This window comes from Ciona robusta, chromosome 3 (assembly GCF_009617815.1).
Source record: "Ciona robusta chromosome 3, ASM961781v2".
NCBI classification, from domain to species: domain Eukaryota; kingdom Metazoa; phylum Chordata; class Ascidiacea; order Phlebobranchia; family Cionidae; genus Ciona; species Ciona robusta.
The window spans coordinates 731314-755103 of NC_143237.1; the positions used below are offsets into that span (position 1 = coordinate 731314).

At 36.1% G+C, this 23790-nt stretch overlaps 4 protein-coding genes across 4 annotated transcripts; 2 read left to right on the forward strand and 2 right to left on the reverse strand.

Moving 5' to 3' along the window:
* Positions 1 to 945: 945 nt before the first annotated feature.
* Positions 946 to 5900, forward strand: LOC149737420 (2-amino-3-ketobutyrate coenzyme A ligase, mitochondrial-like). The gene is made up of 9 exons (XM_089874856.1): positions 946 to 1246; positions 1631 to 1775; positions 2250 to 2385; positions 2675 to 2806; positions 3244 to 3398; positions 3749 to 3831; positions 4237 to 4408; positions 4638 to 4759; positions 5144 to 5900. Exons 1-9 carry the CDS (start codon positions 1063 to 1065, stop codon positions 5293 to 5295), a joined length of 1281 nt encoding a protein of 426 aa, XP_089730982.1. The 5' UTR covers positions 946 to 1062; the 3' UTR covers positions 5296 to 5900.
* Positions 5901 to 9412: 3512 nt separating this feature from the next.
* Positions 9413 to 14783, forward strand: LOC149737421 (AN1-type zinc finger protein 5-like). The gene is made up of 7 exons (XM_089874864.1): positions 9413 to 9588; positions 10517 to 10669; positions 11582 to 11630; positions 12028 to 12102; positions 12461 to 12548; positions 12935 to 13043; positions 13792 to 14783. The coding sequence occupies exons 2-7, from the start codon at positions 10522 to 10524 to the stop codon at positions 13938 to 13940; spliced, it is 618 nt and encodes a 205-aa protein (XP_089730990.1). The 5' UTR covers positions 9413 to 9588; positions 10517 to 10521; the 3' UTR covers positions 13941 to 14783.
* A 473-nt stretch (positions 14784 to 15256) lies between these two features.
* LOC149737422 (uncharacterized) lies at positions 15257 to 20600 on the reverse strand. The gene is made up of 9 exons (XM_089874859.1): positions 20454 to 20600; positions 20013 to 20206; positions 19392 to 19435; positions 18672 to 18769; positions 18135 to 18273; positions 17450 to 17580; positions 16808 to 16957; positions 16431 to 16478; positions 15257 to 15900 (listed from the first exon to the last, which is right to left on the reverse strand). Exons 1-9 carry the CDS (start codon positions 20511 to 20513, stop codon positions 15775 to 15777), a joined length of 990 nt encoding a protein of 329 aa, XP_089730985.1. The 5' UTR covers positions 20514 to 20600; the 3' UTR covers positions 15257 to 15774.
* Positions 20601 to 20954: 354 nt separating this feature from the next.
* LOC149737423 (DNA repair protein XRCC4-like) lies at positions 20955 to 22157 on the reverse strand. The gene has a single exon (XM_089874863.1). The coding sequence runs from the start codon at positions 22028 to 22030 to the stop codon at positions 21155 to 21157; it is 876 nt and encodes a 291-aa protein (XP_089730989.1). The 5' UTR covers positions 22031 to 22157; the 3' UTR covers positions 20955 to 21154.
* Positions 22158 to 23790: the final 1633 nt, after the last annotated feature.

Genomic DNA, 23790 nt, shown 5'->3' on the forward strand with positions numbered 1-23790 from the left:
AACTCGTTTGCGGGTGCATTAGGCCTTAGTTAGGGCACCCGCGTATACAGCTACCGTTGCCAAAATTCTCAGGTTAGGTAATTCGCTTGACTATTTTAGCCTACTGTGCAAAACGGGTATGAATTCGATTCATATTAGTCATTACTCTACTTTATATTCATAAACGTTAAACTCCAAGCCACACGTTATGCAGGGTAGGGGAAGATGGGACGCTTTTTCAGTCTACTTTCTCGTCTCATTTAGCAGTAAGCAAAAATAACAATGAAAGAATTATAAAACTGTACCATCACCACTCTTACAGACCGTTGTTAATTTTTTAAACCACGATCGGGATATTTGGATAATATGTGCTAATGGTGTCCCGTCTTACCCCGCCCTAGCATACTATAAACTGACAAAACTTTTGAAAATGACGTTATGTAGATAGTTTGATGGGCATAGTACAGTAGCTGCGCTAACTGTTAGGGCACTATGGTTAACCCGCATAATACAAATGATTGCATAACGACTGTCCGCTGAGTGGTATTTGTATAATCATGATTTCCTGTTCATCTGTAAACACGACATTCATCGTGAAAGCGAAACTGAAATTCTGTCATAACACGGGTCTTCTGTTTCATACACCTCATGCCCGCTTACAAGTTACCACGTATGTAACTTATTTATCTTATTAAACTTATTTAATTTGGAAAATCCATTAGTGACCACTGGGCTGGAGCCGTTAAGTGTCTCGCACAAATACACATACGCCTACAATGGTAACAGCATCGAGCCTCGAACCCGTTAACTCTGGGCAAATATTGGAGGTGATACAGACGCTTTGGCAAGGCGCCAAATATAAGTTATCTATGATATATTGTTATCTGTAAAACAAGCGACGCGTAACGACCGACGCGATTAGAAAACAAAACAATCGATTATTACGCATTAAGGGCTATTGTTACTTCGTTTTCTGCGCTTTTTTTCGCTGTACTGTTTTATAACTTTATTTTCTAGTGTTTTGTGCACAGTCTCAACAGTCCAGCTAGCTATAGTAGTCGAGCATTGATCTATAAAACCAGAATGCTTGCAATAAGACGTTTATACCCCAAGCTTAATACACCGTTTTCTCATCGCTGTTTATCGGTAACTACACGTCAATCAAGTGTCGCATTAAACAGCTTGAGGAATCAACTAGACGTTGAGTTGGAAGCTATACGTGAAGCTGGACTGTGGAAGACTGAACGAGTGATAACAACTAAACAGGGTATGTTGCAGTAAGCTGCACTATTATTAGTATAAAACAGATATTCTTGCTTTTTATACTGTAAAAGTATGAAAGAGATCTTTAGTGATCTTTTTCTTACAAAACCAAGGTTTTGTCTGCCAAAAATTTAGGATGTACCAACAAAAAAAAAACAGTCAATAAAACACGATCAGGGTTAAAAATGTATTTACTGTTCGAAAGAAGTGTGGCCGCTACACTAAACAGACAAACAGCGAGCCATTTTTGTATTTTGTAGAATACAAAAATGGCTCGCTGTTTTTCTGTGATCATTTTATTCATATTAAACAAGATAAAATTTTGTTTCTTATTAAATTTCACTTTTTTTATCGGATATTGTGTATAAATTCTCTTATATATTTTTAGGTTCAAACATTGGTGTTGAAAACACTGAGGGAAAGATTTTGAACTTTTGCGCAAACAACTATCTTGGCCTTTCAAGCAACCCAAAGGTTATTCAAGCGGGAATTGAAGCCTTGGATGAATTTGGGGCGGGTCTTAGCTCAGTGAGGTACATATGGACTTCATATTACTAAATACATTGCTTTACAGTGTGAGTCTGATCTGCTGTAATACGAATAAATGTAACAGATTTTTTCTCGCCTGGCGGGGCAAGTTGGGCAACAACAGTCGTTATAACACGGGTGTTCTGTTTTATACACCTCGTGCCCGCTTACAAGATACAGTGTATGTAACTTATTTATCCTCGCGTGGCAGAGCAACGACAGTTGTTATAACACAGGTGTTATGTTTTATACAAGTTGGGCAACAACAGTCGTTATAACACAGGTGTTCTGTTTTATACACCTCGTGCCCGCTTACAAGATACAGTGTATGTAACTTATTTATCCTCGCGTGGCAGAGCAACGACAGTTGTTATAACCCAGGTGTTATGTTTTATACACCATATAATTTTGGTGATTTGGTATCTTATTTTTTTTTTTATATTGCTTTGTCTGTGTTTTTTAAACCTTATTCATACAAGGTTTATCTGTGGTACTCAAACCATTCATAAAAAGTTGGAGAAACAAATTGCTGAGTTCCATAAACGTGAGGATGCGATCTTGTACGCAAGCTGCTTTGATGCAAACGCAGGAATATTTGAAACCTTGCTTTCTAATGTAAGTAGTTGTATGGGATAATCATCATATAATAGTTTCCATAAGCAAATGTTTTGGTAGTCTTTTTCTATAAGTCCTATTACATGGCATTCCACTTCAAAATATATCTTCATGGCCCTACAAATAATACTCTGCTCTCATTTGCTGTTCTTGATATTTGTAGCATAAAATATTCCAACCTTTCATGGAAAAAGATAAAGTTTTTTATACCAGATGAGCCAATCAAAGACTATTCTTATTATACCTGCTAAAGTAACAGAATATTCACAGCTGACTTCATATTTTCCAGGAAGATGCCGTTTTATCGGATGAGTTAAACCATGCTTCCATCATAGATGGGATACGATTGTGTAAAGCTAACAAATATCGGTTCAAACATCTAGACATGGTGGACTTGGAGGAAAAACTTAAAGATTCACAAGTGGTTAACCTTTAGTTAGATTACCCATGTTTTAAAACTACCCGTACCATGGTGTGATGGATGTCCAGGTTTTTGCATTTGTACAAAAATCTGGGGTGACATTGTTATATACAGTTACACTCATAGTTGTCAAACATAGGGAACCTCATTGATTAATGTGGTGAATGCAATATACTTTGGCTCTGCTTGTTTGTATAGACACCCAACAGCAGGGTAAAACCTGGGATAACTAACATTGTTAAAATACAATTACACTCATAGTTGTCAAAAATAGAAAACCACATTGATTAAGAATGCAAAGTGTATTCAAAATATTATTTGGCCAATGCCTATTACTGCGCTGTGCAAAAGTATTTACTCTATGGGTTGCCATGTTTTTAAAACAACTTATTTTTTTTTAAATTTACAACTTACTTTAAGTTTGGTTTCTGTTTTAGAAATTCCGAAACCGTCTCATAGTCACTGATGGTGTTTTCTCCATGGATGGAGATGTGGCCCCACTTCCTGCTATCTGTGATCTGGCTGATAAATATAATGCTCTGGTGTTCATTGATGAATGCCATGCTACTGGATTCCTGGGCAAAACTGGAAGGTAATTTACGTAACTCTATGGAGTTGTTGCTTAGTGTTTGGTGCTTTTCCAAAGGATACAGGTTTCAATGCTTTATACTGATGGACGTATGTGTCCTTGGCCAAGACAGTAAATAGCATTGCTCCAACCCAGTGGTCCCTTATAGAGTATATCATCCTTGATTTTGGGGTAAATCTCAGGTCTCATTGCATGCTTTGCTCTGCTGTAAGAATTCACCCATAAAAAATAGAACATCTATGGTTTGGGGTAATATGCTAACTTCAACCTAAACCTGAGGTCCTATGTAGGAACTTGACCTCATAGAATAGTATCCCCACTGATTACTGAAATTGTACTTTATTTTTTCCCAGAGGTACCGATGAGTTACTCGGGGTAATGAGTCGTGTTGCAATTATCAATTCAACGCTTGGTAAAGCATTGGGAGGAGCTGCGGGTCAGTTCGTGTGACATATTTTTTACTTTGATCAATGCCACCCCAGTTTTTACCCTGCTGTTAGGTGTCCATACAAACAAGCAGAGCTAAAGTGTATTGCATTCACCACATTATTCAATGAGGTTCCCTATGTTTGACAACTATGAGTGTAACTGTATTTTAACAATGCCAAACCAGATTTTACCCTGGTGTTAGGTGTTTATATGAACAAGCAGAGCCAATGTGTATATGGGTGTAACTGCATTTTAACAATGTAATCCTAGACTTTGGTAAAATTTCAAAAATATTGTGATGACTAAGATTCCTTGGCTCAATTACTGCCATTAATCTGACAGACTTGTTGCTTGCATTTTTCAATCCCGCTTCAAATGTCTCAACCTAACAGTTGGTAAATGCGATTTCCAGGTGGATACACCACTGGTCCACAACAAGTGATTGACTTGTTGCGTAACCGATCCCGTCCTTTCTTGTTCTCCAACAGTTTGCCCCCCCCAGTGGTAGCATGTGCAAGCAAAGTATTTGAAATGCTGAGTGAAGATTCTTCATTTGTGGCTGATATTCAAAACAAGACAACACAGTAAGAATTTGTGCCTAGCAATTGTAGATTCAGGATTTTTGGTCGAATTGTTACAAAGGAATGTATCTTAATTCTCACGTGGCAGGACAATGACAGCTGTTATAACTCTAGTGTTTTGTTTCATACACCTCGTGCCCGCTTACAAGTTACTGTGTATATAACTTTGTGGAGATTATTATTTTGAATTATCGCATATAAATTATGATCTAACTTAACTTTGCATTCACAGTTTCCGTGAGCAAATGACAAAAGCAGGCTTTAAAATCGCTGGTGATAATCATCCAATTTGCCCCATTATGTTGGGTGATGCTAAACTGGCAATGAACATGGCTGATGATCTGCTTAAGCAAGGTACAATGACTTATAATTATCTCTTTATATACAGACCACCAAGAAACAACTTTAATCTAAACCTTTTTTAGGGTCAGTTTCAATACAAAAGTGACAGTCCATATGTATAGTACGATTTTCTTCTCAAACATTTCAGTTTAAACTAAAACCGTGTTTGGTGATGTCAAAAGTTTAAATAAATGCTTTGAATGAAAAGCCTTTTTCTGCTGCTGTTACTGCCTGATGTATTTGAGAAACTGTTTTTCTGGTAAAAATATTAGTTTATGTTTTCTTGGACTACCTGCTGACCAAAACTTTGTCTGCCAAGACTTTATTTATTTTCTGCTAGATAAGCAGTTCCCATGTTCCTATATAACAAGTATCAACTTTTGGTTTCCCTTACAGGTATCTTTGTCATTGGGTTCAGTTACCCTGTTGTTGCGATCGGAAAATCTCGGATCCGGGTTCAAATCTCAGCCTCGCATTCCATGGAAGATATAAACCGAGCAATCAACGCTTTTGTGGCTGTGGGGAAGTCTTATAAGGTTATTCCATAGAATTTGCATCACTAATCCAATCTTACCGTGCATTACTGCGGGGTAAGATGGGTACTCTTAATCTTTTAAATCGTTTTTAGCTCCAACATTTTGAAGTCCTACAACATTTTGTATCAAATGTTTAATCTTACCGTGCACTACTGTGGGGTAAGATGGATACTGGTAATTCTAATCTTTCAAGGTCATTCCATACAATTAAAATCGTCATTAGCTACACTCTTCCATCTGCCATTTGGCAAGACTTTAAATATGCGTCAAACTTTAATTAAGTCTTGCCGATTGGCGAACGAAACGTTACAATTAATGTTTTTTTACCAAAGGATCCTAAAAGATCTATCTTAAGTTATGCCAGTTAGCAGAAGTGACATTAATTTTGTGTTATTAATTCATACTTCCCTTGTATTATACATTCTTCTAATGTAGTTATCAAAACATGTTTTGCTTTGCCCATTATTTATGTTATGTTGACAATTAATCAACTTTGTTTACTTTTAAGCACGACTTAATTTCTGTAATGCTTGCCAGCACTTAATGCATATATTTGTTGTTACACGTACTACCAAATATTAACAACTGTGGATTTTCATCAATTGAGATTATTTTGTATAAAACACAAATTACACAATGTTTTTATTTATATTTCCTGACATATATTACACATTACAGTATTATTTATGTGAGATTCTGTCACTTATAATGCATTTGAGAAGCACTTAGATTTAAAATTTATATTTAAGATTCATTCGCATTTATTAAGTTTTAATGCATTTAAGAAGCACTTGTTAAATTTTATATTAAACGACATTCATGTTTTCTATGTACATAATGGTCCAGTATTAAGCTTATTTCCTTTACTTAATAAACCTAACCTGTTAATATTGTGTTGTACAAATGACGTACTGCCGTGTCAACAATATGTGTTTGTTACGTACTAATGTTGTCATCGTTGCACTTATTATTACCACCAAGAGATTTAACTTGATTTACCTTCGCATGGTTGTTGTTGTATGTGTAAATTATCTCTGATCGTGTATTTACATTCGCTCATTAATAATAAACATATATGGCTTTGGTGTGAACGACAGAAACATGTTTATGGTTGTATTATTTTAAGTATACTAGGGGAAATCAAATTAATTAAAACATCGAAGAGAAGCAGCGAAAAACGACAGTCGTTAAAACACGCTATAGATACAACTTGCGTAAAAACGACGTCAGTTTAAAAGCGTAGCTGTTGAAACCCTAAAAGTATCACCATGCTTTCTGTAGTGCGGTAGCAAGCGGTAACTAGAAGACATATGGTACTGGTACAATGCAATGTGGCGAGCTGCTTAAGAAGAAGGGAGCCACATTTTGTCGATTACAATTACCGGGAAGGCTTGACGTAATTGTGTGTGACGTATATCAAGCTTACGTTACAGCCATACGTGTTGTACGGAAATGAACATGCGGCATAACCCTTACCACACAAGCTACAGCAGGTATATATAGAAAGCAAAGCATATCTTTGCGGTCGGATATGATTTATACAACGTCTGTGTACGTAATAATATACGTTTTGTGAATATACAGACACATTTGTGACATAATGGGGTGTATAAGGTTGATCTGTCCTACAAATATACCACATAAAACGTTTGTGTGTGCCTGTTTAAGCCAAGATAACGTTCAGTTTATCCGAATAAGCATGAGGAAAAGCTAAACCTGGAAACGGACTGGTTAAATACGTTATGATAAGTAAGTACGTATCCAGACATACATTTAAGCGACTGGTTTAGATGTATGACCGACTAAAACCAGATTTAATTGTTTATATGTCTTATTTTCACATAAAAACCTTTACCCAGCGTGCGTTTTCAATTCAACGGTGTTCTTAATTCACAAATTCAATAATGAAACGGCCAAGCAGTAACGAGGGGAACGATAAGGAACAGAAGAGGTCTAGAGAAGATCTAACTGCTAACTCGCCCAGTGAGTATCACAAAAAAATAATCACCAACGAAGTTACATACGTGGGAACTCGTAAGCTGGCAGGATGTGTGTGAAACAGAACACCCGTGTTATAACGACGGTCGTTACCCCACCATGCAGCAGGGATAAATAAGTTTCATACGCGATAACTTGTTGTAAGCTGGCACAAAGTGTATAAAACAGAACACCCGTGTTATAACGACGGTCGTTACCCCACCATGCAGCATGGATAAATAAGTTTCATACGCGATAACTCGTTGTAGGCTGGCACAAAGTGTATAAAACAGAACACTTGTGTTATAACGACTGTTGTTGCCCACCACGCTAGGATAGATTCACACATGTATTCATTCATTTATTCGTATAAATGATGTATTCGATCAAATCTAGGTTATGGCAAATCACACAGCGGTTTCACACATATTTCCCACTGAGCTATGACGTACCGCTTTATCATATACACGCAATGAATCGTCACCCGACGTGGTAGAATCTTCACCGATTAGTTTGTTTACCATCCGGCGGCCAACAGGCGTCGCGACTTTAATTTGACCGAAAATTTTGGACACGAAAGTTCAGAGTATAGATCAGTTTTAACACACAAGTTTCTATTAATGAATGACTGAATGATTGAATGTAACATATTTATGACTGTCGTTATAACACGGTCGGTCTATTTCATACACCCCTTGCCCGCTTACGAGTTACCACGTATATAGCTTGAATTCTTACAAACACATGACGGACAATTTAGCCACAATACCAAGATACATTACTTAGTTGTAATTACTAATCGCAATGATGCGCGTATTTCTGTACCACAACACAACAGTACGTCGAATCAGTGCATGTTCTAACCGTGTGCTAAATCATGAAAGGAGAAAATAACTCTGACGCAAGACTTTATTATCTTGCTTCACCGAAACAGAGTAATATTAATTCCTCTCACTTGTGCCAAATTCTTCATCGACTTGCTTTAAAAGAGCAGAATTTCCTAACTGGGTTGACGTATACATAGAACATGACTATTTTAACGTATATAAAGCTTAAACAGACGATAGCTTTGCTTTTGTCGACGTCTAGAGATGTATAATTCACCGTTGTGCTCGATTAGTTGCGGCGCTATGATTCCGATGAATTGACGCTGTGTGACGCTACTCTGTGACGTCACAGGTCACAGGGAAACCGTAGGTTGGGTCTTTATGTTTAACAAAGAACTGGACAACCGTAGAACTGCAGGCGTTACTTTTACGATTCGCAGCTTATTTACGGCTACAGTCAGTTTTGCTTAGTGAGAAAAAGTCATTTTTGTTGCCAAGTACGAAACAAAGGCGGCGATTTTTACATGACGCGTAACTATTGTCTGTAAACAACAAGTACATAATATAGCTTTGTTCTGACCTTCACAAAGCAGTTAGTCGGTTTCAGCTTTGCTATGCAGTCATGTTATGCTTTACATCAACGTATAAGGGTTTAGAATAGTTATTTAATGTTAGTCACCATGTTTATCTATAATGTTTAACTCCGTTTGTCAGAATATACATAGTTATAGTTATCTTTAGTAAGGTTACGTTTTGTGTTCTTAAGAATTATGTTTTATATATATATTATTGTAAATTGATTAAACGTTAAAACGCTAAAAGTTTGGAATGGTATTGGAAAATATATTTGTTCATTTGTTTAGTAGGTTCAGTAATTCCTAATTGTTGCCATATTTTTAAATTAATCCCTTTGAATTATTGTGAATGTCTTTTTTAACTTGTTTATTAACAAAACCACTGCACTTTTAATATGCTGTGTTGCTATATTGGAATCTAACTGTTAATAATTTATTTTATTTTACAAAATGGATTATTATTGGATATTTGATTTATATTTGTTTATTGTAATAAATGTAAATGATGTTGTGTTCTATATTTATTGATAAACAAAACATTGATTATCAGTTTGCTGGTGCCTATGTTTTTAATCACTCGATTTCCACGTAAAGGAATCGGTCATTAAACAGGTGTACGGTGTAATTATTCCAATTAAAGAACTAGAAATGAGAATGTATAAATACACCAATAACACCATACAATTATTCAGAGTAAACAGAAGTAAACTATACATATATAATATATTATATTTATGCTATTTATATTTCAGTACTTTTAAGATTGGTATCAATTTTCATCTGTATTAAACTTAGTGTTTTTGTTTAAAAATCCTCTGATTTTGCTGGGTTTGGCAACAGTAGTGTTTCGCTACGTTTGTTCTTTAAAGGAGCAACAAAATATCCGAATAATACCTTGGAATATTTGAACATAACCTGAATATTTGGTGAGTCACATCACTTATTTGGGTCATGCAAGGAACTTATATCATTCATGTATTTGTTATGGATTATAAGACTTGAAACTCATTTCCCATTTGGTTTTCTGAATCATTGCTATAATAGAATGCTGATTATGATATTTTTACTTGGAATTCACTCGAATTTATTGGGATTTTTCGTTTTTTGAAACTTTGTGATGACTTTAAATCACTTTGAGCATCTGTATCTATTTACAAATTTAATATTTTTGTTCCAATTCCCCTTTAACATGATTCAGATCATTCTAATTGTTGGTTTAATGTTGTATACGTAGTATAATGTTAAAGACTATATGCATAAAATGACATTTAAGATCAGTTTTAACTTTTTCTGTAATAGTATATTAGGTGGTAGTAAACTAGTAGTACCACCTGAACATTATAAAAAAAAGGTTTACTTTATTAAATATTTGTTGTTTTTGTGGATACTGCTCGTGAGTTTTCATTATTCATCAAAAAACCTTTAAAAATAATTTATGCCATAAAGTGGAGCATTCGGTTTAAATTTCCCTAATTTGCTTTTGCTGTTCCCAAAAAATGACTGACAATGTTTACTATAAGTTGAAAACAACAGTCATAACAGTCATATAAGTTGAAAACTGAAACTGTAGTTAAAGTGACGTCGCAGAATAAATGTATGTAACTTTTATATCCTCCCAACAACAGTCATAACACGAGTTTTCAGATCCATACACCTCAAGGCCCGCTTTCAAGTTACCATCGATATAAGTTTGTAGGGGATTATTTTTCTGTATGACTGACAATTTAGATAACCCATTAGTGACCACTGGGTTGTAGCAAAATAAGATTATCCTTTAGAGTTGTGAGCCATTTTAAAAACTGTATAAAAATAATATGTTATGTGATCCTTATTAAAACCAATATATTTTCCCAGCAAGTATGGAAGGACCCAGTCAGTCAAGTCAAGGTCAGCTATGTAGAAAAAATGGATGTGGTTTTTATGGGAACTCCAAGTTTGAAGGGATGTGTTCTATGTGTTACAAGGATACTGTGCAAAAGAAAAATAATTCTGGACGTAAATCACCAGGTAAAAACTAGGAAATTCTTTTCCCCCTTTTCTATATTGTCTTAAATTTACAGCGTTTCCGGAAGTTTAAACGTTAGCTGTTATAAATGTATTAGCGGAAAACTGTTAACACCAAAGGGGTTATGTTAAATAGTTAAGGAAGTGGCGAACTAACCTGAGTGAATGTTTGTTACCATTTGTTGTATATATTCACCTTTGCCCACTTCTCACTTATTTCTGTGTGAGTGAAACTAACAACTCTAGTTTTACCATTAACAAAATCACCCAAAAAAATTGTTAGTTTAAAACAATTTCACAAAATTAAACCAAATTTACTAAATCAAGAGTTAACCAAACTCATAATATTAAGATATAAGACAATGGTTGCCATTGAAACCATTACCACTATTTTGTGTGAACCAACTGTTCATAAGGAAACTTAACAAGTTGTAAAGTGCCAATAAATCATGAAACTTCTAAAACCTGTTTACTTCCTCTAGTACTTGTTATTTATCCCTACTTGGGTAGCAATCAAGTATATTCTAACCTGCAAAACAAGTTAAGGGATTGTTGTACCCACTAGCCACCCTTGTTACACACTAAACCATGGTTTATATTGGTGCTTTCTATTTAATTCTTGCAATATTCATTAATGACATTTATTAGGACTTCAAAAAATTATTTTTTTAAATTAAGTAAAAGACTTTGAAAATTAATAGCAAAAGTAAAGCAGGGACATTCGGACGTAAACCCAATAAAAATGTAGCCAAATATTTGACAATAAACAGGTTAAGTCGATAAAAGCGTAACAAAATTTGCTCACTAAAATGTTTAATGCTTTAAATCTGCTTACGGATTTAGGGGGTAGCGTTTTTAAGATTAGCACCGTGGGATGGGTGGTTGGATATTTATTGATTGTTGATATTTTTCCAGCTGTTTCCCTTGCTTCAAAATCACCAGAGCCAGCATCTGCAACTACTATGTAAGTCCTACTTTTATATTTGCGTTATTTTTGTTTCAATTAAAGACTAAATTAAATTATGAACTTAGGAATTATTTTACTTCTTATGTCAATCACAATAAAATGATGTTAAAATGCTTTATTTATTTTATGTAAAAAGTGGCTTTAAAAGAATATTTAAACTTTGTTACCAATGCTACAATCATGTAACAAAGTTGAACCATTTATATTTACCTGCTTTCTTTGGTTTATTTTTATGTAAAATATGGGCTTACCGTAAAACAATTTAAATCACTTTTTTGTCACTCACTCCACATAGCTGAACCATTAGTAATTTAGTATACCTAAGTGATTATTCACACTGCTAGGCTAGTATGCCATATTATATGAAGTAGGTTAAACAGATTAACTTTTCCAGTGACAAACAAGATGGTTCAGTAGCAAACGCGATGGCTTCCCTTGCAACCAATGATGTTCCAACCACAACCATAAGGTTACTTAACTTAGCTTCTAAATTAACAGTTACACCTCATAGTTGTCAAACATAGGGAACCTTATTGATTAGTGTGGTGAATGCAATATACTTTGGCTCTGCTTTTGTTTTACCTGCATAAATCTGTTTAGGTTGAGTGCTAAACCATATTTCTCCCCTATTTTGTTTTTTACAATGAATAGAAATAAAATATGTCACCTCTGTTTCAAAAGCTAGTCGTAACGTTAAGTTAACTAATATATGCCTATTGTCATCCACTCTATTTTATTACAGTGCTACCTCCACAAGCTTTATGTTTATTGTTAACAAATTTATAATACCCGTTATATGTATGCTTATTGTTCACTTTATATTACAGTGGTACCTCCACGCCCCCCAGCAGCCCCCCTATCTCCATACCTACGGCAACTAACCCCGTGACCTCCCTCACTTCACCTTCACCACAGGTAAGCTTCAATTATTTCAATGATTGATTGAAATGCAAACAAAGTTGATCTCTTCACAATCACAGCGTATTCTTTTCACTGAAATTGTAAACATTGAAAAAAAACAAAAAAAGTTGGCGTTTTTTTTCTGGAAAAAACACTGATTTCATACCAGATGAGCTGCTTGAAGGATATTTACATTAAACCTGGTAGCATAAGTAAAAGAACATTTGTTATAAATAACATTTAAATTGCTTAAACAGAACTCCAATTGGAGTTATGTCAAAGACACTCCTATACAGGCATTTAAAAAACAAAAATCGGACACTTTTTACAAATAGGCACTTTTTATACAGGTGCTCCTATAGTTTTTTAAATTTTGCAATTAAACTTTATCTTTCTTAAAGAACTCTAGTTTTGATGAGGCGAGCACTTCATTGGACGACAGTCAGTCTTCCCCTTCAAAACCAAAGAAGAATCGTTGCGCGACGTGTAGGAAACGACTCGGACTTACCGGTGGGTGGTTTGTTATAATCACTAAGTTATACTACACCCATGATAGGCATAATCCATGCTTAAAATTTTCTATTTTTTAATACTTACTTTTATCTGGGCTTTAAGGTATTGTTATAACACAGATATTGTCTAACACCCAATGATCTGTGCCTAAAGATTTAGAAATTGGTATAAAATGCTGATGTTTTTCACTGGTATTTAAAAAATTGTTTTAATAATATTTTTCTGGGCTTTAAGATATTGTAATAATACCGCAGGTGTTGTTTTACATTCCATGATTTGTGCTTAAAGTTTAGGATTTGTTTTAATAATTATCTTGTTAAAGATGATGTGGTTTATTGAGAGAGTCTGGTGTTTTAACGAGCATTTTCATTTCTTTGTATTTGAAATAGTAGTCCGTTTGTAGTAAACATTAAACGCCAAAATAACATCATAAAACTCGCATAAATTACAAGCTTACTGCCTTATATGGTAAAGCAAAGCATTGTGTCAGACATGGATAATATAATGGAGGAATTAAGGATCACTTGCTATTATTTGTAACAAACAAAAATGCCGTCTAAAAATTTGTGCACTATGAGGTTTATTGATGTATTTTAGATGAAAACTCTATCTTATACACTATGTATTTTAGCTTCTTATACACTATGTATTTTAGGGTGCAATCTATACTTACATTATTGTTGGGCTTAACTTAATCCTGACTGTTATTCCCGTACTTGCTTCAATATGTTGTTGTGTTCCGTAGGTTTCTACTGCAGATGTGGCCAAATATTCTGCAGCCTGCATCGTTACTCAGACCAACATGCTTGTGGCTTTGATTACAAAGCCGATGCCCAAGCAAAGATACGAAAAGAAAACCCAGTTATTGTCGGCGAAAAGATCAACAAGATTTAAAAAACTTTACTTTATTACGTGGTCTCTCCACAAACCTGTGTAGAAAATCTTTCGTTTTGTCCTTTTACTTTATTATTAGGCTGAGTGAACATGTGTATATTAAACAGGATTAATCTGCAAGTAATCTCACGGTTATACCTATTTTCTAATAGCATGCGATAGAAAATAATGACGAATATTTAGCTGTATACGTCCAATGAAACAGTATAATACATTAACCTGTAGGTTGTTTTAGTATTCCTGTTATAATAACTTTCACTTGTATATTTCTGCTGCCCTTAATCTCTTAATCACACTTACATAGCTAATGTTTCTTCTAGGATAACATGGCCATTACGCCACAATTCCCAGCGATATAATTGATTTCTTATTTATTTTATGTTGTTCGATGTTTTTGTTGCATATTTTATCAGCAGCGCGAAATCTGCTGCGAATTTTAATTTCTTTTCCATGATGACCTGAAGTGGTTTCTTTTCCTTTACTAAGGAAGCCACGATTTCCTGCATATATCTAGTATAGCGTTAATTGCATGTGTGGTTTTAGAGGGTGTTTTGTTTTACTACACGCTTGGTGTCGTATACTTGTCTTGGAGTCATAGCTTCAGGGTGTACCACACAGCAGAGGAATTGTTCATGCCTCAACATTCACATTATGTTTCCACACTAGTAGCTGTGTATAGTTTTAACACCAAGGTGGGAAACGGCGCAAATTAATTCCCAACCTGGTGTTCTGCTTGATCAATATGTGAACGCATGCTTCTGCTCATTGTGATGTCATGATGACAACACAATGCATGTACAGTGAGTAAGTGAGATGCTGAATAAACATTATCTGTAGAAACTACATTCTTGTTTTAATGGGGACAAAACTGATTTGTTGAGGTTTTCAGTCTCCTGTTGACAGGGGGGTATCAGGTTCCAGCTCCATGCAACAGATGTTACTCCTTGTTTTAATGGTGATGAAATATCCAATTTGGCACCATGGCTCGGTAATTATTTGCTTTTAACAAGTAAAGGACATCGGTTTCAGTGCTTGATACTGGTAGGTGTAGGTTTCCTTGAATGAGACAGCTATTCAACTAATTACATACATACTTGTAAGCAGGCACGAGGTGTATGAAACAGAACACCTGTGTTCTAACGACTGTTGTTGCTTTACTATGCGAGGGTAAATGGTAGTAACTTGCTTGCACCCTAATGGAGGGATAAGGCTTAATACTGGTAGGTGTCAAGACAGCAACTAATTACATGGGTGGTAGCTCGTGAACGGCGTGAGGTAACAACCGTGTTATAACGAATGTCTTGGCAACACGAAGATAAATAAACCACATTCATTCATAGGAAACCCATACTGCATTACAATAAACAATTCAGTTCAAAATACAGTGTAAAAGTAAATAACAGTGTTTTGCTAAAGTGCGTTTAGGAAACTAGTTTTTACAAAAGTGCTTCAGGTAACAGTGGGAAAATAAGGTAAAAATCATCTCAAAATAGATTTTGTTTAAAACAGTGGTTCTCATCTGCCGTAGAATTCTCAAAATCGGTGCCGGGCCACTTCAACTTTCATACCGGTCAGCCATATATATTACAACTTAATATCTTAATTGCAAAAAAAAGCTGTAATAGAACCATGTTTAATATCCAAAGAAGTCAGCCAAGTTCTCGTTAAATTGAAGTTTCCATTCTTTGCTTTTGAGTTGCTTACTTTTGTCGTAATTACATTTTAGGTTGATCTTATTTTTAAAGGTCCACTGGGACGCAAAACTTGTTTTGAAATTTTACGGGTCCGTAAGCTAAAAAGGTTGAGAACCACTGGTTTAAAGCATAATATTGTTTCATTTACATCCATCAACCACAGGTTTATTATTAAGCTTAGGTAGTGGGTTGAATATAGCTGAACCACAAGCTAGCAAGGCACCTGATTGAGAGAATAAACAAACTTGTGCAAGGTCAGTGTGGCTCTGTAGATAAGAAGAGGTTAATCACTGAAGGTATATTTGTATATCTGTATGTATTGTATATATGGAAGAACTGTTTGAGCAGGTTTGTTATTATAATCTCAAAGGTAACAAAACACCGGTGTTATAAAGACTGACGTTTTCCTCACCAGCAAGGGTAAAGTCAGTTAAAATTTTTCCTTCATTTTAAAGGTCTGTTTTTTATTTGGATCTAGTGAGACATCGTCAGGGTTTGCTGTTCATTCCCCTTTTACTGACAGCTTATGCGTCTTTGGGTTAGATATTTAGCAGACATTGCTTCAACCCTGTGGCCACAAATTGAGGCAGCATCCTGGGTGTTTGAGTAATTGGCCAAATCGGCCCTAATTCTCAGGCCATAAGGCATGCCATGCTGTAGGATCCATATAGAATTTGACGTACATACAAATTTGGGATAATGGGCCAAGTCTGTCCTTGGTGTGCCTCATCGCAGGACCTCACCCATATAGAATATAAGCTACATACACTCTTATGCTTTAATATTAAAACATTACCTGATGTATGTTTATACATTCTCCACTCATAACGCTCCAAACTCGTATCTGTGAGTTTGAGGGGTTAGTCGTCATCATCAGAAACATTAAAAACAAAAAAAAACTTGACATCTATCTTTGTAAAACCTCATTTTTTTTTTCTGAAATCTCTTTCTTACTGGAGTTGCATGCATTTTTTAAAATTACCTTTTTATTCTTTTTCTCCCATTTGAGTTTTTAAGTATTGCATTTTTTTAAATCTTTTGTTCAATCTCTCTTTTATAGGCTCTCCCTTTTTCTGAAGCCCTCTCTTCTGAGATCATTTTTTTAAATCTAATTTTCTTTATTTAAATCTCTCTCTCCTTTAAGCTGCATTGCAATCTTCCCACAGAACTTACTGTATCGTCATCAGCAGAAGATGCAAGTTCGAGCGAAGACGACGAGAACGAGATCGCTTTCACCCACCCCGTGTGCCCCAACATACGCCGAATCAAATCCCCTCGATGTGGATTCCATAAACAAACACTACGATCCCATGAACATGATGCCTGGGGTGGGAAGATTGATACTTATTTATCTATGGCAGGGCAATGAACAAAAAGCTTTGGGTTGGGATATGCAGTCGTGCAGGGAAAACTTAAGTACCTAATACTACTAGGTTAGCACATTTTAATTTTTTGTTTAAATTTCAAAACAAAAACTAAAATCCACTTGTTAAAACAACGAAAAGAAGGTAATTGAGTAAATTTCACTAAAACAACAGTCGTTAAAGTCTATGGATAAAAGTCAGTTAAAGATAAGAGTGAGTTAAAATGCGTTGCTGTTGAACCCATGAAATGAAAATGATAAAGTAGTTGCTTTGGCTTGGATAACAAACTTAAAAGAACGGAACGGTAAAACGACAGTCACTATAACATGTTTATAATAAAGCAGAACCCCCAACTTTCCTATCGTATTCAAAACCCTGCTGTTATATTTAAAACTTTCTCATCTGATTTGTAGAGATAAAAAATACGCATGTAATGTAATGTTATTCTCACCAACAAACCAGCTGTGGAAAACGCGACATCTTGTACATTCCCCGTATGTCCTTCCAACACCATCATATATATATCGTGGTCGGGAAGTTTCTTAAACCTTTGTAGCAGCCATTTGCTATTGGTGCAACTATCTGTGAGCAATAATATTTGAGATTGGTGGAAATCATTTAGAATATAACAGAGTCTATATAACAGATAATCTAACAACACCTATGGTAGCATTACGTATATGGTGACATGGGAACATTGCTTCGTCATTGCCTCGCTATGCGAGGATACATAAGTTACATACATGGTAACTTGTAAACGGGCTTGAGGTGTATGAAACAGAACACCCGTGCTAAAACGACTGCCGTTGCCCAGCCATGCGAGGATAAATAAGTTACATACGTGGTTACTTGAAATCGGCATGAGGTGTATGAAACAGAACAGCCATGTTATAACGGATGTCGTTGCCCTGCCATGCGAGAATAAATAAGTTACATACATGGTAACTTGTAAGCTGGCACAAGGTGTATGAAACAGAACATTCATATTATAACGACAACTTGTAAGCTGGCACAAGGTGTATGAAACAGAACATTCATATTATAACGACAGTCTTTGCACTGCCAGGCGAGGATAAATAAGCTTCATTTATTCACATAACAACTCATATTAAGGCAAATAGTGAAAACTTTTAAACCTCTTGCTGTTGTTTTAAGCTTCCACACCCGTACAGTATAATCCCAGCCGCCTGATGCAAGATATTCATCATGGAGTGAAAACGAACAAGTTTTTACGCAATCCTTGTGACCGAGTAGTTTGTAAAGCAACGCTCCAGTCTGTTGAAGAAAGTTAAATATTTAATTCATTGAATAGCAATACCAAAACTGCTTGGATTGTTATTATAAAGACCATGAATATTAGGATAATAGGCAAGCTTTGGCCTAAATCTCAGGTCTCATGACTTGCATTAATCAATCAGGTTCCCTATGTTTGACAACTATGAGTGTAACTGTATTTTAACAATGTCACCCCAGATTTTACCCTGCTGTTAGGTGTATACAAACAAGCAGAGCCAAAGTATATTGCATTCACCACATTAATCAATGAGGTTCCCTATGTTTGACAACTATGAGTGTAACTGTATTTTAACATTTATATGTTTGTCTTAAATATAGTTGTCATCGTCACCACAGCTTTTGATAAAACACATGCTGCCTACTGCCTATGGTTTTACCTCCAAGTTCCAAACTATAACCCAACCATCCCATGATGTTGATGCCACCAATAAACCATCATGCGAAACATTCACACATTCCACACTTTTCTTGTGTTCTAAAGTAAGGTTGATCATGATAATGTTAGTTTAGTGTTAGTGGTGACATGAGGTTATAACATTCTTTTCTTCTTTTTAAGCACTTGGGATTTAGGTTAGGTTCATTGCCCCAACACCCAGTGATATAAGCCAGATTTGGTCCCAACACCCAGGGATTTAGACCAAAGTTGTCCCATTACCCCAACACCCAGGGATTTAGACCAAAGCTGTCCCACTACCCCAACAACCAGAGATTTAAGCCAGAGTTGTCCTATTACCCCAACACCCAGGAATTCAGACAGGAGCTGGTCAATTATCCATAAAATGAAGTTACCAGTTAAAGATGACTTTTGTTAACTAACCAGAGATTTAAGCCAGAGTTGTCCTATTACCCCAACACCCTGGAATTTAGACAGGAGCTAGTCAATTATCCATAAAATGAAGTTACCAGTTAAAGATGACTTTTGTTAACTAATTGATGGCAGTTAATTTGACAGACTAAATGATTATTTATCATGGAACATGAATATCTAATTGTTATATCTAATTGCGTTTCGCCCCCAAGACCTCTAATCATTCGCTTTACCAGATAAAACTGCGACAGAGCGCCAGCTATTATAAAGTATTTAAGATGATACTTACCATGTAACACCATGCTGCAACGTGATGTAGATGTCTCCCAAACCCTGGTTTAAAATATGCAGGTTTATAAGGAGTAGACATAGCATAGGTGTTGTGTTTTAACATAAGGTGTAACTTTACGGGTCCCTAGAGTGAAAACGTGACACCATATGTTTTAGCCTACCTGTTTTTTACTTTAAGCACATTTACCCCCGCTGTTAGGTGTATATACAAAAAAGCAGAGCCAAAGTATATTGCATTCACCACATTAATCAATGAGGTTCCCTATGTTTGACAACTATGAGTGTAACTGTATTTTAACAATGTCACCCCAGATTTAACCCTGCTGTTAGGTGTCTATACAAACAAGCAGAGCCAAAGTATATTGCATTCACCACATTAATCAATGAGGTTCCTTATTCTTTACAAAAATATACAATTAAACACATTCAGTAGTTCTGAACCAAATTTCATATAGTAGGGTGGAGGAAGATGGGACACCTTTACCACATAATATGCTTTGCTTACTACAAAATGGGCCAAGAAAATTGAGTTAAAAAGTGTCCCATCTTTCCCCACCGTACTATATATATATTTAGGTATCCACCCAGACATTGAACCATATAAATGTAACATAAGCACCTGACACTCCCGTCATATGAACCACTGACCACTGCCTTATTATCAGGTGTGAATTGACATGAATTGACCGGCCCTGTATGCCCTACAAGTTCACACAACGGCTTCCTCTGCCGAACATTCCATACGATTAAACGAGAATCATCTGAAGCAGTCACCAACAGCTGGAGGTCGGAGGACAAACAGCACGAGTTAACCTGTCATAAATATGAGTCAATCATTGGAGGGTTCAAGGGTTGTCGTTGCTGCCATTGTGTGCTTATGTATAATTGGACATAACACTTCTAGGAAATGCTGCAACAGAGAGAACTTATGGCAATATTTCAAGCGGGCACGCTGTGTATGAAACAGAACACCCATGTTGTAACGACTTTTGTTGCCGCATCATGCGAGGAAAGTTCCATTTATTCATTTTAAACCTTATATAGCAGTACCAATACGTACTTCTCCTTTATGCCCACGGAATATGCGAATGTTTATGTCCATTATATCTTCAGGATCCATTTTGCGTAGTCAAGTTGCACCAATTGTATAAGGTGATGCTAAATTTACCTAACAGAAGATCTAAATAAGAATTGCGGTAAAAAAATGATTAACTATTTTATAATCATACAATAAACATTAAGTGTTGTTTTGTCGCTAAATCCTGTCTTTTCGTTTAAAACATTTCTAAATCTTTGCTACCGTGATCAAAGAAATAAAAGTTATTATTATTATCCAAGAGCATTCATTAAGTATATTGTTACGGTGCAATATGCAACCTACCAATACACAGTTATTTCCAACATAGTACAATAGTTAGTAGTTGCACAGGGTATGATTTTCAAACTTCTTAAGATCACAAATTCACACTTGGATGCTTATAGCAACTTTCCATATTTTTCAAGGCCATATTTTATAAGTTTACACAACACAAGATATAACTTATATATATATATAAGTTATTGATATTCAGAAAACTTCCCAGACCCACTTTTGGGGAAGCAACAGACTTTAACATATGGTAAGGCCCATGCAGTAGCACCTTGGGTGTTGGGGTAATGGGCCAACTCTGTCCATAACTTTCTGTTGCAGTAATGAGCCAACTCTGGCTTAAATCTCATGTCCCATGGCGTGTCACGTTGTACGATATGTTAAATATGTTTTCAGTCACAGCCTTCTAATAGGTTGCTTGCGTTCACAGTTGAATCATCTGAACTAGAAATATCAGTTGATGGCAACGACACATCCAGGGATTTATGTTTTGTCACTTTAATAGGGGACACTTGTATTTGTAAAGGGGTTTTAAACCGCTTTCGACTAGAGTGAGAAACAAAATCATCGTTTTTTGTCGCCAGTTTTTTATTGTCATCAGTTTGAACACATTTTTCAGTAGTTTGTGTATTTAGGGGGATTTTTCTTTCCCCAGTGTCTTTTTCTTTACAATTGTTTTTAACTATTGTTTCAAGCTCTCTTATTTTCCGTTTCTTTTCATTAAGAACCAGCACAAATTTCGACAAAAGTTCTGTTTGTTGCTCTTCTTTTATTTTATAACACTGGTTAAGGCTTTCATTGCATTTACTGAATTGCTCTTCCAAATGCAAACATTTTCTTTCAGTCTTTCCCTTATCAGTGCACATTTTACTCATGTAACTACTGCAGAAAGTTAAAATTTGTTTCATTGTGACTGCAGAGTCGGAATGTTTCAAGTCTATACTCCCCAAGCAGTATTTAATGTCACCGTCAACTTTTTTCCACTGTAGAGTAAGATCTTGACCGTTATGCTGTAAAGCGTAATCGAACGTTGCGGAATTACCAGTCTGATCAACCCCACATAACGCAGAATGCATCAGAGTAACGTATGTATCTGTATTCATTTGTAGCTCGGTAACCGACGTCTGAATTTCATTGTCAGTAATTCCTCCGGCCCAACAAGTGCTACCATCGGTAAAAACTGCTTCATATTTATTATTTTCTGCGCAAGACAGCTGTATAAAGTACACCTGATCATCAATTTTGATCTGATGCAGTTTCCCTTCCATATCGCATTAGATGTCGCATAGCAATTCCTATGCTCTTTACTGACGTCTAGCGGATTTAGTTAAAGTAAACGTTCAACATAAATTGATGCCAAAATTGCCACTCTGTATACTGAATGTAACTTGCTTTACCCTCGAGTGGCTGGAAAACGACAATCGTTATAACACAGGTGTTCCGTGTTACTATGTTATAACACGGGATTTCAAACCCATTCACATAAAGTGACGTATGGCGGCTTGACGTCACTTTATGACGCAAGGTCGGGACATCATACCATTTCCATGAAGTAGAAATTAAGTTCGGTTGATATTTTATCTTGCAATAGTACAAAGTAGTTACACAAAATAAACTTTAACTGAAAGGGGTGACTTTTGTTGAAAGTAGATTCTGAAAAATAGAAAACATGATTAAAATACCTTCATAGTTTATGTGGCTGGCGTTGGTGGAAAGCCACTACGGCACGACAAGCCCCCAGCCAATGGTAGTGGGTTTCTACTCTGGTGAGAAACCCCTTGCCATCCCCAGGCAAGGTAAAACCAAACCATCTGGACAAAAATAGTAAGGAACACACCAACAAAAAGACAGAAAAGGTACAGCGAGTGCAGCGTCATACATGTGCCAAACATGCAACAAACACAACAGCTCAAATCATACAAAAAGGGGACGCAGTCAAAAAGTAATTAACGCGGACACAATCATTGAAATATCTACAAAAAAAATATGGTTCAAATCCTGAAGGATAATTTTATCTGCAGTGTACACCATATTGAATGTCCGAAAGCAAGGATGAGTCGAAGCCAACAACAGCTCCGCATGTCCCAATCAAAAGGTAAGTCGCCATGTTGGTACCGCGATACTCTCGTCGTATCTTCACAAAATATAATAACATCCGGACGTTACGCACACCGTTACGAAACTGCGCCAGATTGTTACGAACCGCAATGACAGTGACCAAATATCTAGCGTAGCATCACTGGCGGCGACGTCCACGCAACAACCTGACCGTTAAGTAACTCAATCAAAACTGACGCAACCGCACCGAACGCAGGGTTGGGACAATGCTCTGCCCCATCGTATCCACGTCGTAGCGAAATTGTGACGTGGCCATCGTCCCAATCACGCTACATGACGTAATATAAAGTTAGTCACGTGGGGAAGTTTACTTTACAGTATATTAAATAGATTACTATATGATTGACATTTATGCGCATATTATACTGCGTGTTAATATTACTCGAGTAGTTGTGTACCAACATAGCGTTCTCACCAAGCAATCAGGACAATACAGAATCGCTAAAAGATTCCACCTTTGTGGACGAAGTACCCAATAGAGTGTATAACAACAAATCTGATCCAGCAAGATGTTCGCCGAAATTTCATTGCATATATTTCATGGACAGGCAAAATGCACTATAGTAGTGACTGACTAAAAATAGCTGGCAACATTAGGTCCAGCAGAATAAGAATACAGCAGCGCAGACAAGACACACATACAACACGCAACTCATACTTATAATACTCAAACCTCAAACCGTGCTGTATCCTATACCGACGTCTTCGTCTTTGTTCTTCGTCTGCAAAAGTATGAGAGTTATAGTAGGGTGGAGGAAAACAGACCTTTCGCACATAATATTCAAATATCCTTCGTGTTTTTAAACAATTAACAACGGTCTATGGTAGTAGTGAAGATTCGGTTTTCGTAGTTCTTTTATTTTGTGGACGAGAAAGTTGAATCAAGAGGTGTCCCATCTTCTCCCACCCT

Excerpts from the sequence above, each read along its gene's own strand:
- LOC149737422 (XM_089874859.1), bottom strand. The coding sequence starts at position 20,513 with ATGGATCCTGAAGATATAATGGACATAAACATTCGCATATTCCGTGGG. Across the intron at positions 20,207-20,453 it reads TCCGTGGGCATAAAGGAGAA|GTTAACTCGTGCTGTTTGTC; the intron begins GTACGTATTGGT and ends TATTTATGACAG. Across the intron at positions 18,274-18,671 it reads TTATAGTTTGGAACTTGGAG|ACTGGAGCGTTGCTTTACAA; the intron begins GTAAAACCATAG and ends TTTCTTCAACAG.
- LOC149737423 (XM_089874863.1), bottom strand. The coding sequence starts at position 22,030 with ATGGAAGGGAAACTGCATCAGATCAAAATTGATGATCAGGTGTACTTT.
- LOC149737420 (XM_089874856.1), top strand. The coding sequence starts at position 1,063 with ATGCTTGCAATAAGACGTTTATACCCCAAGCTTAATACACCGTTTTCT. Across the intron at positions 1,247-1,630 it reads AGTGATAACAACTAAACAGG|GTTCAAACATTGGTGTTGAA; the intron begins GTATGTTGCAGT and ends ATATATTTTTAG. Across the intron at positions 4,409-4,637 it reads ATTCAAAACAAGACAACACA|TTTCCGTGAGCAAATGACAA; the intron begins GTAAGAATTTGT and ends TTGCATTCACAG.
- LOC149737421 (XM_089874864.1), top strand. The coding sequence starts at position 10,522 with ATGGAAGGACCCAGTCAGTCAAGTCAAGGTCAGCTATGTAGAAAAAAT. Across the intron at positions 10,670-11,581 it reads TTCTGGACGTAAATCACCAG|CTGTTTCCCTTGCTTCAAAA; the intron begins GTAAAAACTAGG and ends ATATTTTTCCAG. Across the intron at positions 11,631-12,027 it reads CCAGCATCTGCAACTACTAT|TGACAAACAAGATGGTTCAG; the intron begins GTAAGTCCTACT and ends TAACTTTTCCAG.